Source organism: Hemitrygon akajei, chromosome 13, assembly GCF_048418815.1.
Source record: "Hemitrygon akajei chromosome 13, sHemAka1.3, whole genome shotgun sequence".
NCBI classification, from domain to species: domain Eukaryota; kingdom Metazoa; phylum Chordata; class Chondrichthyes; order Myliobatiformes; family Dasyatidae; genus Hemitrygon; species Hemitrygon akajei.
This window is the reverse complement of record NC_133136.1, coordinates 102084238-102104085: the sequence shown is the minus strand read 5'-3', so window position 1 is coordinate 102104085 and position 19848 is coordinate 102084238. Positions and strand designations below refer to the sequence as shown.

Below are 19848 nucleotides of genomic sequence, written 5' to 3'. Positions count from 1 at the left end.
AGACATTTTCAACCTTTCACTGCTATGGGCAAAAGTTCCCACTTGATTCAAAAAGGCAACAATTATAACAGTGCCTAAGAAGAATAAAGTGAGTTGCCTTAATGACTATCACATGGTAGCACATCTAGTGATGAAATGCTTTGAGAGGTTGGTCATGACTAGACTGAACTCCTGCCTTAACAAGGACCTGGACCCACTGCAATTTGCCTATTGCCACAATAGGTCAATGGCAGATGCAATCTCAATGGCTCTTCACATGGCTTTAGACCACCTGAACAACACAAACACCTATGTCAGGATGCTGTTCATTGACTATAGCTCAGCTTTTAATGCCATCATTCCCACAATCCTGATTGAGAAGTTGCAGAACCTGGGCCTCTATACCTCTCTCTGCAATTGGATCTTCGACTTCTTAAGTGGAAGACCACAATCTGTGCGGATTTGTGATAACACCTCCTCCTCCTCACTGACGATCAACACTGGTGCACCTTAGGGATGTGTGCTTAGCCCACTGCTCTACTCTCTGTATACCTATGACTGTATGGCTAGGCATAGCTCAAGTACCATCTATAAATTTGCTGATGGTACAACTATTGTTGGTAGACTCTCAGGTGATGACGAGAGGGTGTATAGGAGTGAGATATGCCAACCAGTGGAATGGTGCCGCAGCAACAACCTGGCACTCAACGTCAGTAAGACTGAAGAGCTGATTATGAACTTCTGGAAGGGTAAGACGAAGGAACACATACCAATTCTCATAGAACGATCAGAAGTGGAAAGAGTGAGCATTTTCAGCTTTGGGTGTCAAGATCTCTGAGGATCTAACCTGTTCCCAACATATTCATGTAGTTATAAAGAAGGCAAGAGAGCAGCTATACTTTGTTAGGAGTTTGAAGAGATTTGATGTGTCAACAAATACACTCAAAAACTTCTATAGATGTACCGTGGAAAGCATTCTGACAGGCTGCAGTGGGCTATTGCACAGGACTAGAAGAAGCTGCAGAAGTTTGTAAATTTAGTCAGCTCCATCTTGGGTACTAACCTACCAAGTACCCAGGACATCTTCAAGGAGCGGTGTCTCAGAAAGGCAGCGTCTATTATTAAGGACCTCCAGCACCCAGAGCATGACCTTTTCCTCACTGTTACCATCAGGTAGGAGGTACAGAAGCTTGAAAGCACACACTCAGCGATTCAGCAACAGCTTCTTCCCCTCTGCCATCTGATTCGTAAATGGACATTGAACCCTTGGACACTACCTCACTTTTTTATTATATAGTATTTCTGTTTTTTGAACAATTTTTAATCTATTCTATATATACTGTATAAAGTATACTGAATAAGATTTACTATTTATTTATTATCATTATTTTCTTAAGTTTTTCCTCTATATTATGTATTGCATTGAACTGCTGCTACTAAGTTTACAAATTTCACGTCACATGCCCTGGTTCTGATTCTGATTCTGATTTCCATGATGTGATTGGTCACTAATGTTGATTGCTGAGATGACAAATAAAAGGAGCTTGTATGTAGAAGAGACATCATTTGAAGAATTATATAACCAAACAGGCCCACCCCACCCACTGCATCACTACAATGTTAGTAAGGAATCTTTGATCTTAAGTAACAATATTATTTGACAAAGTGGCTTATTTTATGAACACGGAGCTTCGTCCTTTGCCCAAGCCACTCTGTGTATGTAAGTTATTTCTAGGGTTGTCAAGCTTCTCTGCAAAATCCATAATTAGCTACTCAACTCAGCCTATTTATGTGCGAACACACTCTTCTCAATGTAGGCCACAGGGCCAGAATCAGGCTTGGTACATTTTACTGCGGCAGCATCTGAAATAGCATATATCAAATATTGAATTGGGATTTGCTTTTCTTATGGGCCCGTACTACCAAACATTTCATGTGCTATGTATAATAAAAATATCGAAGCAGTCATTTACTTTGACACATGTCCCGTGTTCAGTGGGCTGGGTAAACTGTTACCTTATGAATACTATCAAACAAAACTCTGTATTTAAATGATAGAAAACTAAACCTCCTTCAGATGTTTCAAATAAATGTAATTTGCATGTTCATTGCTTCCTCCTAATGGCCATACCAAGGTAATGCATATGAGCAGGGAATGTGCAGACATGGAATTGCCTTTTGACTTGCTTAGATATCACTTTGATAATTCTACTCCAAGCTCCGCAGCCAGCAAGATATAGGTGGTCCCCCCCTTTACAAAGGTAGAGTGCTCCTATGAAACCTTTCTTAAGCTGAAATGGTGTAAAGTGAAGAACCATTAATTTATATGGGAAAATTTTTTGTAAAAGCGAAAATCCTCTTTGTAATGCGAAAACAGGTTACTAATGTAGGTCTTTTGTAAAAGTGAAGTGGTGTAAAGCGAACATTCGTAAATCGGGGGACACCTGTATTACTATTAGTGTAACCAGTCATTCAATATAAAGGATCATTGAGGAATCTGACAAAAAAGCATTTCAATAAACACAAGAACTTTATATTTTTGTTTTACTTTGGATAGATGCAAAGCTGTCATCAGCAGCAAATGTTAATGACTTGGAGGGATAGAGGAGTTCAATAAAACAACATTGCCTCTGTAAAATTGAAGTATTCTGCTCAATTTTAATTCCAGAGAGCATCTCAATACTAAAAAGACATTAATATTGAGAATTGTCACTATTAAAGGATCAAAGTGTTGTGTCAGACCATTGTGCAGATGAAGTAATTTGGGGATTAGGGAGAATGCCTTATGAGAATAGGTTGAGTGAACTCAGTCTTTTCTTCTTGGAGCGACAAAGGATGAGAGGTGACCCGATAGAGGTGTATAAGATGATGAGAGGCATTGATTGTGTGGATAGCCAGAGGCTTTTTCCTAGGGCTGAAATGGCTAGCACGAGAGGGTACAGTTTTAAGGTGCTTGGAAGTAGGTACAGAGATGTCAGGGGTAAGTTTTTTACACAGAGAATGGTGAGTGTGCGGAATGGACTGCTGGCAACGGTGTTGGAGGCGGATATGATAGGGCCTTTTAAGAGACTCCTGGGTAAGTACATGGAGCTTAGAAAATAGAGGGCTATCGATCACCCATGGTAATTTCTAAGGTAAGGACATGTTCGGCACAGCTTTGTGGACTGAAGGGCCTGTATTGTGCCGTAGGTTTTCTATGTTTCTAGTCTTGTTGTCAGAGTATGTTATCAGGATAGCTAGGGCTAAGCGTGATGTAATGGAGCCTTTGTTTCTCCTTACGTAGAATCTTGGGGCTGAGAAAGACTTGCTTCCATTCTAATTCCGTGGACTTTGAGGTGTAGTACCTGTAGATTCTGCCATATTCTGGTTGAATGGTGGGAGGAGATATTTGATAGTTTGGGAAATGTGGTTTCCTTTCCATTGTCATGTTAAGTTTCTGTGTATCCCTGGCAAAGGGACTAGAGCAGAGGTTCCCAACCTTTTATATGCCATGGACTCCTATAATTAACAGAGGGATCTGTGAACCCCAGGTTGGGCAGCACTGGACTAGAGGTTCTTGGTGCCATTGCAAATGCTTCTTCATTTTGAGCACTCATGGGCGAAGGTTTTCCATGAGTCACTGGTGATGTTACACGTTATCAAGGAGAATTTAAAAACATTTGTGGTAATCTCATGCTGTTGTGGAGCTCAGAACAGAATGCCTGTTTTGGGAGTCTGGAGCTGGGTATGCAACTGATTTGTGCCTTCAGTGAGAGGTGGCCCATGAGAAATGTGAAATGATCCATAATTTCCAGGATCTTATTATGGACCTATGCTATGGAGACCATTCCCTCTCACGTTTCAGTACGTACATTCATGATGACTCAGAGCTTGGCCATCAATGATGAAAATCTTAATATGCCATTGTAAAATCTTCGGTGGTACAGTACAATCATTCCATTTTACAAATCTCCTGAAAGGACATCTTTTTAATAGAAAATAGAAAAATCCTGGCTGAAATAAATAACAATGCTCATTGATCTTCAGATCTCTTTACAAGCTAGTGTTTTACAAAAAGGAGTTCCACTGAGGAATTTTCTTATGGCTCGACAGAGCCAAGTTATGAAGAACTGCCTTGTAGCTAAAAATATTGTTGTAATATAGATGAGGATTAAACTGTAGGAAAACAGAGGCCACGTATTGTCATTGACTGCAGATTGGTGAGAAATGATTCACAGTTTGGTGCTGATGCAACAATTTTTGTAACATCTATTGCAATGGTTCATTGAGAAAAATGCTGCCATTACTTTGCTCTTTCATTGCTTTCTGTGTACTGACTGACATGGATAAAGCTGAAACCGGAATTAGCATTTAGCATGTTTATTTCTCAGGGAAAAAAAACTGAGTTTTCTGGAGGTTTACTTTGAAAATATTTCAGGTTATTTTGTTTCTGAATCTACTGCATTGATTAGCAATACAAAGGACAACAGAAACCTCGTGACACTATATGGATATCAGATTATTAAAACATCAGCCAGTCTCCATGTTCTGAAAGGTTTCATAAGAATCTTTGGCTGGCTGGAACTCTAGTGATGTTTAACTTTGCTGGATGTTAATCAGATAAACACAGTTTGATGGTGGCATTTAGGAAACTTCATTAAACAAACATTTTATATTTTGGTGTCTGATGTGGCATCCTCTCAGGGTAGTTAGGTCAAAGCTGGAGCTGTATCCCACTTAATTCTTCTCCAGCCCTTTACTGTTCCCACCCATCTGGCTCCACCCATCATCGTCGAGCAGGTTCTCCTTTCCCTCCCACTACCTTTTTATTCTGGCGTCTTCTCCCTTTCTTTCCAGTCCTGATGAAAGGTCTCGACCTGAAACATCAACTGTTTATTCATTTCCATAGATGCTGTTTTACCCACTGAGTTCCTCCAGTATTTTGTGTGTGTTGCTCTATATGCCATCATTCTGAGCACTGCTGCTGCCATATGGATGGCTGTTTGTAATTCATTTAGAGATTTTTTTTAAAGATTGAGTACCCAAAGATTCTTTTTGGGGTGCTCATAACAAATGTTCATTTGCAAGACGTTGTTGGTTTGAAATCAAACAGCAGAATTTTCAGGGTATATCATTGTAAAGGTTTGTTTGTGGGTCTAGAAAAAAAGGATAAGTATGTTTAAAGATACCTACATTCAAAAATTTATGGTATCTACCATTTTGAATCAATATGTTTCTCATTTATCCTTTTTTCAAATCTTAACAAGTAGATCAAAGCCAATTTTTTTCTGAATGTTTTAAATTTCCTTTCTAATTTACTTCATTTAAAAAAAAACAAAATGCTGTCAATATGCACCAGATCAAGCAATTTCTGCGAAGCGGAAAAATTATCATTTCTTGTTAGTGCTTTCGGAACACTTCTTTTGAACAATGACTTTGTTGGGATTTGGTTCAGTAAGTGGCAGCAATTTCTCATAGGCATTACTCATGTCAGTGTGAGGCACCCTCCCTGCTCTGTTGGGACAGCTAAGGTAGCATCACACAAGCAGGGGCATAGAGAGATGAAGTGGTGTGCTGAGGAACTGCAGCACTGTTGCTCAAACTGGTTGAATCCTCACTGATGCATTGTAGGGCCATTCCCAGTTGCACTGCTGTTTACCCCAAAGAATTATCTTCAGAAAAAATCTTCAGATCAAGTATCCACTTTACAATCTTGGTGGATGTCGAACATATTTTTACCTCTACCATGGAGAGATTGGTGGGGTATAAAAATATGATGGGGCTTGATGGATTTATTAAAAGGGCCCATGTAGGTTGGTAGGCAAATTGTATGCATGGAATCTACAAAGGGATAGAACTAAAATGAATAGGTAAAGATCTGACAAATGGAGTAGTATGGGAAAATATAAAATTGTCCATTGTATCAGGGAAAATAACACATTCTTTAACTGGTGAGAGATTGCTGAGCCCTGATATCGGAAGAGATCCGAGAACATAGTTAATATGAAGACATAGCAAGTATTTAAGAAAACTAACCTAATATTATTGTTTATTGCTGGAGGAATAATGAAGTAGAGAAGTAATACTCCAGTTGTACCACATCAAAAACACTTAGACACAATCGGACTTATTTCAAGGAATGTAAATGTGTTCAAAGTATTTCTGACAAGATTTACTAGACTAACTCTTAGAATAGATGAAGAAAGGTTGAACAGTCTAGGCTCGTATCTGCGGAAATTTAGAAAAGTGAGGTGAGACATGATTAGAGCATACACGTTGTTTCCGCTTGTGAGAAGATCTGTCATTAAGGATTACTGATTAAATATAATGATTTGCCCATTTAGGACAGAAATGAGGAGAAATGTTATTTTCTCAGGAGGGCATGAATTTTGGGAAATCACTTCCTTAAAAGGTTTTGGAAGAGTCTTTGATTATTTTTAAGGCAGGATTAGATAGATACTTGATAAGCAAAATGAAGAAAGCACTATGCTTGGACAAGTTAAAGTTGTGCAAAGTTGACATTAACCACATTTATAGGTTTCAGCAGTCAGATTACTAAGTCACGTATTGAAGGGATGTCAGACTGTCTGGGGATAAGTGCATGCATGGTGGCTGTTCTCAAGGTACTGAGCTAATCTGGTCAGCTCAAAACCGCTTATTTAGACCATGATGTCCTTATTCATTTGGCTGATGTTTTATCTTCCTGAAGGAGATGTGCCCAATGAATGTTGCCTGCATGTACGTAGATCAAAAGTTCTTCAATTAAACCATGAAGTTAGTGGCAAAGGTCATAAATGGCTAGACACAATGCATTTCATTGCTTGCTTAATGCAACTATGAACTGCACCCTGAGGTGTATTAGATATCCGCTGTAGGATCGTGAGGCAGTGAAAGTGAGAGACATGGAGAAAACGTACACACCTGTTGAGTAGGTTTTCCAAGACGCTGCAAAAGCGTGCCAGCACATGTTTAGTTTCCTGCTCTGGTGCTCAGATGTTAAAAGAAAGTGACATTGACCTCTGTGCCTTGAGGGTTGGTTATGATCTCTTATAAGCAAGCCTGGCATATTGTCTATTGAGCTCAGTTTCTCCCAACCTTTGTCACTATCATTAACACTTGCTTTTTGCTTCCACTGCTCTTGTTGATGCCTGTGTATGTCTTTTCTTATCTGTCCAAATGTCTATTTCTTGGCTGAATCTCAGTTGCCCATTTTTTGTTCTTCTACTTCCTCCACCATTTATAACAAGCCCCACACTTCTCTGTCCCACTCCTTCCTCATCTTTCTTTTCAAATTATGCCTCCCATGACTGTTTCTTTGTTCCTTGTTGACTGTAGAGATAGGAGTTTCAATGGTATTAATAACATCCTGTAGATAGGCACCACAGTGGTAAGTGCGACACTATTACAGCTCGGGGCATTCCAGGGTTTGAAGGTCAATTCTGGCCCCATTCTGAAAGGTGTCTCTGCACGTCCTCCCCATGAAATGTGCGGGTTTTCCCCGGGCGCTCCTGTTTACTCCCACAGTCCAAAGACATACCAGGTCGCTTAATTGGTCCTTGTAAGCTGTCCTGTGATTAGGTTAGGGCTAATCGGGGTTGTGGGGTTGCTAGGGTGGGGCGGGGTGACTCAAAAGGCCAAAAGGGCATACCCTGCATTGTATTCCTGAATAAATAAATGGTGGAACTTACAGAAGTCTGTAAAGTCATAGTCAGCCCAGTGAGTCCATGCTGACCACCATGCATCCACTTTTACATGTATCTGGACCAACCCATTTTATTCTCCTCAAATTCTGATCAACTCTCCCCTCCCAGTAATTTACACACTATGGGCAATTTAAATTGGCTGATTAACCTACCAGCCTGGGAATTTCTGTGATGGAAGAAACCCATTTTATCACTGAGGTCATTAAAACACTGAAATAACTGGCATGTGTTAGATCTCTGGAGCACAATTCAGAACAATTGTTTTTCTATTTCATGTTTTATTATCTGTACCATAGCATCTGTCAAACTTGTGCTCTCTGTCATCTAGAACAGCCTTTCTCAATATTTTTGCCCTGAGGAACCCTTGAAGTAATTTTCAGGTCTTAGGGAACCCCTGCTCTTGAGGAACCCCTAGTGACATGTCGCAGAAAACCGTTTGAGAAACCCTGATCGAGAAGGACAAAGAGAGCGGGATTCTAGGTTTCCCTCCATCTCTGCCTCAAAGCATATTGTTTTTCCTTTATTATTCTTGGATCTTCATGCTGGAGCTTTCTGCTCAACTTAATTCTGGAACACGAGGAAATCTGCAGATGCTGGAAATTCAAGTAACACTGGTGGAATGCAGCAGGCCAGGCAGCTTCTATAGGAAGAAGCAATGTCGATGTTTTGGGCCGAGACCCTTTGTCAGGACTAACTGAAATAAAAGATAGTAAGAGATTTGAAAGTAGGATTGGGGGGGAAATGCAAAATGATAGGAGAAGACCGGAGGGGGTGGGGTGAAGCCAAGAGCTGGGAAAGTGATTGGCAAAAGGGATACAGAGCTGGAAAAGGGAAAGAATCATGGGACGGGAGGCCTAGGGAGAAAGAAAGGGGGAGGGGAGCACCAGAGGGAGATGGAGAACAGGCAAAGAGTGATGGGCAGAGAGAGAGAGAGAGAGAGAAAAAAGGGGGGAAATAAATAAATCAGGGATGGGGTAAGAAGGGGAGGAGCGGCATTAATGGAAGTTAGAGAAGTCAATGTTCATGCCATCAGGTTAGAGGCTACCCAAAGGATATATAAGGTGTTGTTCCTCCAACCTGAGTGTGGCTTCATCTTGACAGTAGAGGAGGCCATGGATAGACATATCAGAATGGGAATGGGACATGGAATTAAAATGTGTGGCCACTGGGAGATGCTGCTTTCTCTGGTGAACAGAGCATAGGTGTTCAGTGAAACGGTCTCCCAGTCTGCGTCGGGTCTCACCAATATATAAAAGGCCGCACCGGGAGCACCGGACACAGTATACCACGCCAGCTAACCCACAGGTGAAGTGTCGCCTCACCTGGAAGGACTGTCTGGGGCCCTGAATGGTGGTGAGGGAGGAAGTGTAAGGGCAGGTGTAGCACTTGTTCTGCTTGTAAGGATAAGTGCCAGGAGGGAGATCGGTGGGAAGAGATGGGGGGACGAATAGACAAGGGAGCCACGTAGGGAGCGATCCCTGTGGAAAGCAGAAAGGGGGGGAGGGAAAGATGTGCTTGGTAGTGGGATCCTGGTGGAGGTGGCGGAAGTTGCGGAGAATTATAGGTTGGATCTGGAGGCTCTGTATCCCTTTTGCCAATCACCCTTCCAGCTCTTGGCTTTACCCCACCCCCTCTGGTCTTCTATCATTTTGGATTTCCCCCTCCCCCCCACTTTCAAATCTCTTACTATCTTTTATTTCAGTTAGTCCTGACGAAAGGTCTCGGCATGAAATGTCGACATTGCTTCTTCCTATAGATGCTGTCTGGCATGCTGCACCAGCATTTTGTGTGTGTTGCTTGAATTCTGGAACAACCTTTTCTTTTCCAAACAGCAGCACATTACTGCTTTATTAAGTACTGTTTGTCAGGCATTGAATACTAGCCCTGCCAGCAACATATACATTATTCAAATTAAAGCTGTCCAACATTGCCATGATGGTTTTAATTTGGAATCAATTAACTATACACCATCTACAGTTGTAACTAGCACTACTGGTTAAACTTGAAAAAGAAATTTTAATTTATTTCGTTATCTCCTTTGGTAGCATTAAACATATGATAGGTTTGGAGAGCTTCTGCATTATCTTCCAAGTAGTTATTGTTCGAACATGTTAAAATTAAGGTAGCATTACAAGCTATTCTGAAAATTCCACATCATTAATCTTGGATAGAATTTATCTTCCTTTGGGGCATATAGATTTTCTTACTATTAATCTGCTTTTGGTCCATGATCACAGAATATGGAATATTGACAAGAATGCTTTTACATTACCCTGGAACTTTTTACATTGACCATCATGTGCCTTGACACTCTGTTGGGCAGAAAATTAGAAAAAAATTCATTGTAGATCAGGCAGCATTTGTGAGTGAAAAACCTCATTAATACGTCCAATCAAAGATCTCTTGCCAGAACTCTGTTGTTAGATTCTCCATTAATGTTAAAGGCAGAACAGTGGTTGGGATATAAAGTCTTTCCATCCAAGAGGACTGATGAAGATTACATTTATTCAAATAGGTTGCCAGCTCTGGGAGAAAACTTCTGTGCTTGAGTTATGTTACTTCATTTTAACATTTTAAACTAATGTTTGTATTTTAAAGTATTTTAGTTCAAATTATTTACTTATTTGCTTTTAAATTATTTAAATCCATTTGAAGAAATTGTGACTGTCTACTTTCATACATTTATAAAAGATAGAAATGTCTTAATATGGGAGAAAGCCCAAGAGTGTACTGCTTGTGATTTCCATTGCTTTGAGCCTCTTCCTTCTCCTTGACACCTTCTGGGTGCCGAAGCTTATCTCCATTGAGTCTCCACATCCAGAAAAACTAAGACTGGGAGTGTGGGCATCTAGGTATTGGGACAGTCTGCCATATTGCAGTCCACAAGTTGTGTCTATAATGGTCACAAATGATCTTTGGATGAAAACAGAGTATCAGGAGAAGGCCCAGCCAGTGTAGATCTCTCAATATTCTCAAGCCAAGCAAACTGATTAGTATGCAAGGCAGACAGTGATAACATGCAACAGTTGTGAGCAAATTCTCACTGAAATAACTTAGCCACTTTTCTGATTACTTTTAGGAGGGCGAAAACATTTTTTATTTGGCTGTGGATGACATAGAAACAGACACGGAATTACTGATTGGTTACCTAGATAGTGAGATGGAGGAGCTAGAGGAAGAGGAGGAAGAGAAAATAGTCAACAAAGAGGATGAAGAAAATCCTAAAGATATTCAAACATCTGGTGACAAAGGTATTTTCCATTATGATTTTTATTCCAATTGGCATAAATTAATTGTACAAGGTAGACTTATCTGCTGAGTTAAGTTATTTGTGGTTTTCATTTGTGTGGCATATTTCAATTCATTTTGAGATTTTCATTACATTGCATTGAAGATATAGTTATCAATTTCTTCTTTTGCATATTATATGAAACATGAGGCCAGAAATTAAGTTTTTGGACTTGTAATTGTTTATCCTTAGGCTTTGCTTTGTATAATCTTTTTATGTATTCAATAACAAGTGTATGTCGTTAGTACTTTCATTGTAATAAAAGTTTTCAAAATGCTTCACAGAAATGTAACAAGCAAATTTTGTCAATGTGCTGCAGGGGATAAAAGGCAAAATACTTAAGATTCTGGGAAAAAAGGAGATTTTATAGAGACTTGTGAAGTAGGAAGATTTGGAGAGGAGCCAAGTTGTTAGAAAGGGATTTTCAGATATTAGTGCCTTGGTAGGTGAAAGCAAGGTTGTCATGAAGGAACCATTGTGTGACATGGTGATGCAGCAGTTAGTTCTGTTGTTTCACACTTCAACGACCTGGTTTAACCCTGACCCCTGGATGCTGCTGTCTTTATGGAACTTGCAAGCTTTCCACAAACCTAAATCCTGTTGTGTCTGTTCCCTCCCAAACATTGGCTACTGTAGATGATCCAATAGTGCAGACAAATGGCAAAAGAATGAGAGAATTTGATGGATATGTGAGTGTGTGTGAGAACAAGTCGCAAGACTGAGGCTCCAGTGCCTTCTTCCTGATGGCAGCAATGAGAAAAGAGTAAGGCTGGGGGTGGGGGTGGGGTCCTTGATGATGGGTGCTGCTTTCCTGTGACAGCACTCTGTGTAGATGTGCTCAGTGGTGGGGATGGATTTAGTCATGATGGACTGGCCGTATCCACTACTTTTTGTAGGATTTTATGTTCAAGGGCATTGTTGTTTACATCCCAGGCCATGATGCAACCAGTCAATACACTCTGCACCATGCATCTGTAGAAGGTTATCAAAGTTCCAGATGTCATTATGAATCTTCTAAGGCAGTACAGGCACTGCCCCGCTTTCTTCATAGTGGCGCTTGTGTGTTGGGCTCAGGACAGATCCTCTGAAATGATAAATCAGAAGAATTTAAAGTTGCTGACCCTCTCCAACTCTGATCCCTCGATGAGGACTGGCTCACAGACCTCTGGTTTCCTCCTCCTGAAGTCAGTAATCAGAGCCTTGGTCTTGCTGACTTTGAATAAGTGGTTGTTGTTGCACCACTCAGCTAGATTTTCAGTCTCCCTCCTATAAGCTGCTTTATTACTACCTTTGACTTGACCAATGACAATGGTGTCATCAGCTAACTTAAATATGGTATTGGAGCTGTGCTTAACCTGACAGTCATAAGTATAAAGTGAGTAGAGCAGGGAGTTAAGCACACAGCCTTGTGCTGATGGAGATTGTGGGGGAGATAATGAAGCATTCTGAATTAGGAGAGTACAGATATCTTTTACAGCTGTAGGAGTGGATGAGCTTCAGTTAGAGGGGGCATTGGAATGAGAACAAGACTAAATCTTCGATATGAAGCTTGATAGAAAGAGCCCCTAGCAAAACCAGGATTTATTGCAAGTGGTGGAGGGAATAATATTAAAGCAGAGAATGTGTTTACCCAAAGCATATTGAGGTTTTTGAGTAGTTTTTGGAGCTGTACTCACCCAGTTAAGTGTTTATAATTTGGGCACACATCTAACTCATACTTTGTGGATAATGGAAAGGCTTTAGGAAGTCAGGAGGTAAGTAATTTGTCACAGGATAGCCAGATCTTATATCCACAGGTTTTATCCTCCCTGGAACAGTTAAACTTTTGTTCAGTTGTGACTTCCAGGTTCTGTTAATCATAAATTCCTCGGGGTTCATCTTGTTGAATGTAGTGGGAAGATAGCTAGACTTTTTCTTCACTGAGATGGTCATTGTCTGATGCTTGACTTTGCATTCTTTTTATTGGCTTGAACCTTCATGTTCATATTTTGCTGCATCCTGCCTGATTCATTACCACTGAAACTGAATGCTGTACAATCTTTTGCCAATGTCCTTTCCCTGATCTTGCTTAGGAAGGTAGGTCATGGATGAATTATTTGGTACTGGTTGTCTTCAGATATGGCTTTAGGGATGTTCTGCAGTGGAGGTTGAGATTGGGGATATTTGTCCTCTTAAAATCGCATGTACCCTCCCTTGTCCTAAATATGAGTCTGGCCACTGGCAAGCTTTTGCTTCATTACCATTTATTTGTATTTTCCCATGGCTCCGTGATATCTTATTTGGTAAAATGCTACTCTGCTGTTAAAGAACTGTCACTATCACCTCACCAGAAAGATTTAACTCCTTTCTTTGTTTTTGTTTGGATGAAGGATATATTTGTCTCCAAAGGTAAATGGTCCTTGTAGTGAGCACCAGGAAACAGGCTATTTGGGAAGGAATGTTGCATGAAATGCTTTCTATATCATTCAACCATGTTTGTTGACGATCTCCAGAAAACTGTCTAAGAATTATTTAGCCAAAATGCGTCTACCCTTTATCTTATGAACAAGTAACATCTGGGAATTTTTCCTCTGTTTTTGGGTGGATGCCAATGCTGGAGCTGTGTTGGAAGATTTTGACTAGAAGTAAGGCTATTTCTGCATCGTGTTCTGATGAATATAGCTGGGGCATCATTCGAGCTTTTAGACTTTGATACATAATATCCTCCATTTGATACATAATATCCTTCTGATATTTAGTGAAAACTGGATTCTCTGATGTGTTAAGCCCATGGATGGATGTCAGGAGAGATTATCTGCTTCGCACTTCTGGTTGCAAGTGCCTCAGTCTCGTCCTTTGGACTTGAATGCTTAAGACCATTATCACTGAGGCTGGAATTTCATGGTGCTCTCACCTTCATTTGGTTATTCAATTATCCTACATCAAACAAGATTGGTCTTGGAAGGAATGTAGAGTACATTGAACTAACCATTGGTCATGGATTGCTGAGCTTTGCATGCTACTTGCCTTGCTTTATCTAACACACACACACACACACACACACACACACACACACACACACACACACACACACACACACACACACACACACACACACACACACACACACACACATATATATGTATATATAATACAATGCTTCACAAGCTTGGCATTGTGATGGCTTACAGTGTTGCTTGCATGCAAATATTTTGAGTTCCTCTGCTGAGGTGAAGGGCTACAGGCAGAATTAACAAAAGGTTCCAAGTGAGATAAAGTGCCCCTTGGCTGTTAGTTTTCTAGTAGATCTCATATTCAAATGAACATGTCACAGTCAGGCCAAGTCCTTTTCATTATAACCTATTTCTCCTTCTGGTAAGAATTCCCCCCCACCCTTCCTCTATTCCTCACTCTGACCTTTAACCTTTTGCCACCTGCCCAACACTTCCCCAGGTCACACCCCCCCCCCCTTCCCTTTCTCCTAGGGTCTACACTCCTCTCCTTTCAGATACCTTCTTGTCCAGCCCTTGAGAAGAGGGTGGTGGCTGCATCTTGCTGTGGGGATGCTTCACTGCAGCAGGCCCTGGAAGGCTTGTGAAGGTAGAGGGGAAAATTAAAGCATCAGAATACTGGGGAACCCTGGAGGAAAACCTGATGCAGTCTGCAAGAGAACTGTGACTTGGGAGAAGATTTGTTTTTTAACAAGATAATGATCCCCAAGCATAAAAACAAAGCTACACAGGAATTTAATTAATTTAGATCACTTTGTAGAGATCTGTTTTCACTTTGACATGGAAAAGTCTTTTTCTCTTCATCAGTGTCAAAAAAAGTCAAATTAAATCCAGTGTGATTCAATGTTGTAAAACAATAAAACATGAAAACTTACAAGGCATGAATACTTTTTATAGACACTGTATGAAGTAGTAGAATAAGTAGTGCGAACATAGAAATAAAAAAAAAGTAGTGGGGTAGTGTTCATGAGATTAATACCCATTCAGAAATTGGATGGCAGACGGGAAGATGCTGTACCTGAATTGTTTTGAGTGTGTGCCTTCTTGCTTCTGTACCTCCTGTCTGATGGTAGCAGTGATAACAAGGCCTGACCTGGGTGATGGGGGCCCTTAAAGGGCCCAGGTTCGATATTGTCATTTAAAGTAAAATTGAGGTTTGATATTGTCATTTAAAGTAAAATTGGATAGGTACATGGACAGAAAAGGAATGGAGGGTTATGGGCTGAGTGCCGGTCGGTGGGACTAGGTGAGAGTAAGCGTTCAGCATGGACTAGAAGGGCCGAGATGGCCTGTTTCCGTGCTGTAATTGTTATATGGTTAATGATGGATGTCTCCTATTTGAGGCATTGCTCTTTGAAAATGTCCTGGAGGCTAGTGCTCATAATAGAACTGACTACGTTCACAACTTACTTTGATCCTGTGCTGCAAGAGCCCCCCCTCCCAACCCCAGTTAGTATGCTCTCCACTATACATCTGTAGAAATTATCGAGTTTCTTTTTGGAGACGTACCAAATCTTCTCAAACTCCTAATGAAATATAGCCACTGTTGTGCCTTCTTTATATCTGCATTAACGTGTTGGGTCCAGGTTATGTCCTCAGGGACATTGACACCCAGGAATTTGAAATTGCTCACTCTTTCCACTTCTGATCCCTTTATCCCTCTATGAGGACTGGCATGCGTTTCCTTGGCTTACCTTTTCTGAAGTCCACATTCGGTTCTTTGGTCTTACTGATGATAAAGTAGAAATGCATAAAAGTAAAGAAACTAATGGCTGGGCTTTGTTTTATCTTTAAGCTTTTCAGCATTGATGCTGAATGTTCTGAGTTGACAATGCAATTCTTACAGGGTTGGGAAAAATGAGCTAAAATCGCAAGTACTGACTCAGTAATGGTTTTTTTTTATTAACGATAATTACTATGCTGACTGTTGTAGTGTTAAAATCCCAATTTTATATCTCCCATACTAATAATTTGAGGGATTTAATATGATGACTATTGACAACGTTTGCAGAATTTTGGTTATTGCGAACATCACTGAAATAGAGAGACAATGTGGACATTTTATTATCTTCATCAAATTTACCCAAGTACAATTGTATCTTCATAGATCTGTTGGGTAATAAAGAAGGTTACAGTTGCCCACAATGTGAGAGCTGTTTCCGGAGCCAGGACATTTTGGCAGAGCACCTTCAGTCTCTACACCAGAAGCCCAGTGAAGAAAAGGAATTCAAATGTAGGAATTGTGGCAAGAAGTTCCCCATTAAACAGGCCTTGCAGAGACAGTAAGTACAATTAGAGAATCGGCACTTAGAGGGCAAAACTGTTCCAAGTATTGCAAATAATCTGGCTTAGACATTTGCCAACTTTTGAGCCTTTCATTTCAAATGTCAAAACAATTGGAATTGGACGAATCCTATGTTGCTTTTTACCTTTTGCTTTCTTTCTGTTTTTCATAATATCCCAGCAAGTTCTTTACATTGCTGTATATATCCCTGGATCAGGTGCCTTGGTGCACTGTAAAAGCACATAAGAATTGACCCTGTTCCTCCATTTAATGAGATTGTGGCTAATCTGTGACCCAAGTTCATATATATGCTCATTCCAAAGAAGTCTGAATGTTTTTAGCTACCATAGATTTGTTAATCACAGATTTAAAATGAATGATTAGCAAGTGACAAGTGAGATTTATTGTCATTTAACTCCATACATAACGTATATACAAATGAGACAATGTTTCTTCAAAGCAGGGTGTAAAACACATTACACATGATAAATTATGAAGGTAAGGATAAAATCTACCGATGAAGCACACTTAAATAACAAACTAAAGTGCATTAATATTACGTATTGTAAGGTACGGAACAGATTAACCAGTGACACCTTGAATACGATGTGACTGGGAGTACAGAAGTCTATTGGCCTTTGGGAAGAAATGGTTTCTCATCCAGACTGTTCTTGTTTTTATGCATCAGAGTCTCCTGCCTGATGGCAGAAAGTCAAAGAGGATGCTGGATGGATGGATGGGTGGGATCCTTCCTGAGTTTGCAGTGTTCTTGATAAATGTCCCTGCTGAATGCTAGGGAGACCCCTACGATTCTCTCAGCTGTTCTCACAGTCTACTGTAGGGACTTCAGGTGCGACGTTCGACTGCTCCCGTACCAGATGGAGCTGCAGCTTGTCAGGATGTTTTCATTGGCGCTCCTGTAAAAGGCAGTTAAGATGGGGAGTGGGAGACTTGCTTGCCTCAATCTTCTGAGGAAGTGGAGATACTGTTGTGCCTTCCTGTTCAGGGAGGTGATATTAAGGGACCAGATGAGGTCATCCATGATGTGAACTCCCAGGAACTTGGTGCACTTTCTCTACCATTAGTCAACACACACAAAATGCTGGAATTCAGTAGGCCAGGCAGGATCTATGGAAAAGAGGACAGTTGACATTTTGGGCTGAAACCCTTCATCAGGACTGTGTATTATTTTGATTTCCAGCATTTATAGATTTTCTGGTTTGTGATTTAGCCATTAAACAATCTTTGAGTGGAGGTTATTTATTTTTAACTTCATTTATTTGAGGTTGAACAAACTTTCTAAATTATGAAGTAAGGTATGTGCTATTTAAAAAAAACCTAATGGGCATGACATCATCAGCGGTTGTGGGGAAGTTTTGTTGTTGCTACATTCCACTATGATTGACCCTATCATCTCTAGGCTACATGTGTTAGTTTCAAAAATATTAATTTATTTTTGCAAGTAGAAGTCTTTTTCCTAAACTCTTCCATGAATGATCTTTAAGTTAGTCATGGAAGTAAGTATTTGCCAGTATGACTGGATCCTGATGGCTTTCTCATTTGTGGCCCTACTGCTATAATCCTGCAAGGAGAGACTATCTTAGATGTGCAGTTCCCACTGAGTTTGCATCGTCACTAGTCTCGTTCTGCAGCTAAGCTGTGTCTGCATGTGCTACACTGTGGTTGCAATGATGCACACTTTACAGAAGACTTTGAGTGGACCTGCCAGTGTTATTCTGTACTGCTGAGAACTGTTTCCAGGACTGTGTACACAAGATGTGTACGTGTTATCCCTAAGAAGAATCCAGCAATGGTACCCAAATTTGGAGTAATATGCCTGACCCTTATCGGAAATCCAGAAAATGGCAATGGACTGAAACCACTGAGGGTCTAAATTAAAAGTTAATTTACATGTTTTAAAAAACTGTTGACTACTGTTTGAGTGTACAGTCGGCCCTCCGTATCCGTGGATTCCGCATGCACGGATTCAACCAACCGTGGATCGGGAAAACCTGGAAGTACTCTCTCCAGCACTCGTTGTTTGAGCATGTACAGACTACTTTTTCTTGTCATTATTCCCTAAACAATACAGTATAGCAACTATTTACATAGCATTTACATTGTATTAGGTATTATAAGTAATCTAGAAATGACTTAAAAGTACAGGCAGTCCCTGGGTTATGAATGAGTTCCATTCCTGAGTCCGTCTTTAAGTCAGATTTGAAGGTGGAACAGGTACATCTGGTATTATTTAGCATCAGTTAGTCAAACATTTTTCTTAGTATATAGTACATATTTTACCTTTCTATGCATATAAAACACTTAAGAAACATACGAATTTCAATAATTAAGCCACTGCATTGCTTAGTAATAATTGTAGCTTTCATCGGGGCAGGGCCTTTCACATGCTCCATTAAAATTGTTCCGATTGTTGACTGACTGTAGCCTAATGTTTTTCCAATGACTGATAGCGTTTTACCGCTTTCTGATCGCTTTATTACTTCCACCTTATTTTCAGTCGTGATCGTGATTACTTTCGTGAACAGAAACACTGCGGATTCAGAGCTGTGCCGGGTCCTAATGTCCTCTGCACAGAGACATGTTAAATAAAGACCAGGGTTCCACTGGGTCCTAAAGACTACCGCACTGAGCCAGGTTAAATAAGGAACTTGAGCATCCGCGTTTTTTGGTATCCGCTGGGGGTCTCGGAACCAATCCCCGTGGATAAGGAGGGCCGACTGTATTAAAATATTTTAAACTACTTGAGATAATACTGTTGTTTGTGTTTTCCAATTGTCAGAAACATTCTCTCGTATCACAATTTTAACAGTTCAAGTTAAGCTAGAATTCAGTTTAATCAGAACTGAAGAGTTATTTCATCTTTTGGGAAGGGTTTGTTCTGGCTCCACCTAAATAACAGAGTTAGATTGTGCAAGGCTCTTTTGGCTCAAAGGGCTTTTCATGACCCTTCTTGCCTTTTTTGATGGAGGAGAACTTTTCAAGATGGAGCTGAACTTGGAGGTTAGTTGAGCACAGGCACTACTGGCTAACCTCACTTATGAGGGACTATATACAAAGATGTGAATTAGGAGCATGAGTAGGCCCCTCAAACCTTTAAACAAGGCAATGACTGATTTGATTGTAACATTAACTCTAAGAGTGTGCCTAAGAAGAAGAAACAGGATAAGACTCACTTATTGGAAGAATATTGTAAGCTGTTCGAATGTCTGAAAGTTGTTTCATTCTTCAATTGAGGAAGATTGATATATGGCTATTCAATAGGGAATAAGTAGTTTATTCATGTCAATAATTTTGGGTTCTGAATAACTTGGACTGTAGGACTGCAGAATATGTTGCTTCCTAGTAAGTGTGGGAGGGCTGATGGACCAGTATTCAAGTCCATCGGTCCAGCTGCTCAGGCAAACATTCACAACATCCTGACAAGCATTTAGGAGGCAGAAAACATGCCTAAAGACTTTAGGCTTTCCACTATAATCCCACTGTTGAGAACAAAGGCAACTAAGTAGACGGTGGTAACTACTGCGACATTTCTCTCCTGTCTAACCGGGAAGATCCTGGCTTGTGTTAATCCACACCCGCTTAATTACCATTGTGTCAAAAAAG

The 19848-nt window shown here is 40.4% G+C and overlaps 1 protein-coding gene across 5 annotated transcripts in view; it reads left to right on the top strand.

Moving 5' to 3' along the window:
• prdm5 (PR domain containing 5) overlaps nucleotides 1-19848 on the top strand; it is a 299425-nt gene that overhangs the window by 49235 nt on the left and 230342 nt on the right. For all 5 annotated transcript variants that reach the window (XR_012101305.1, XM_073065178.1, XM_073065176.1 and 2 more), the window contains exons 4-5: nucleotides 10741-10912; nucleotides 16048-16222. Coding sequence is in view for 4 of the 5 variants with exons in the window: in XM_073065178.1 (XP_072921279.1) it covers nucleotides 10741-10912; nucleotides 16048-16222 (347 nt within the window). In the remaining variant the exon portion in view is untranslated. The remainder of the gene's footprint in view (nucleotides 1-10740; nucleotides 10913-16047; nucleotides 16223-19848) is intronic.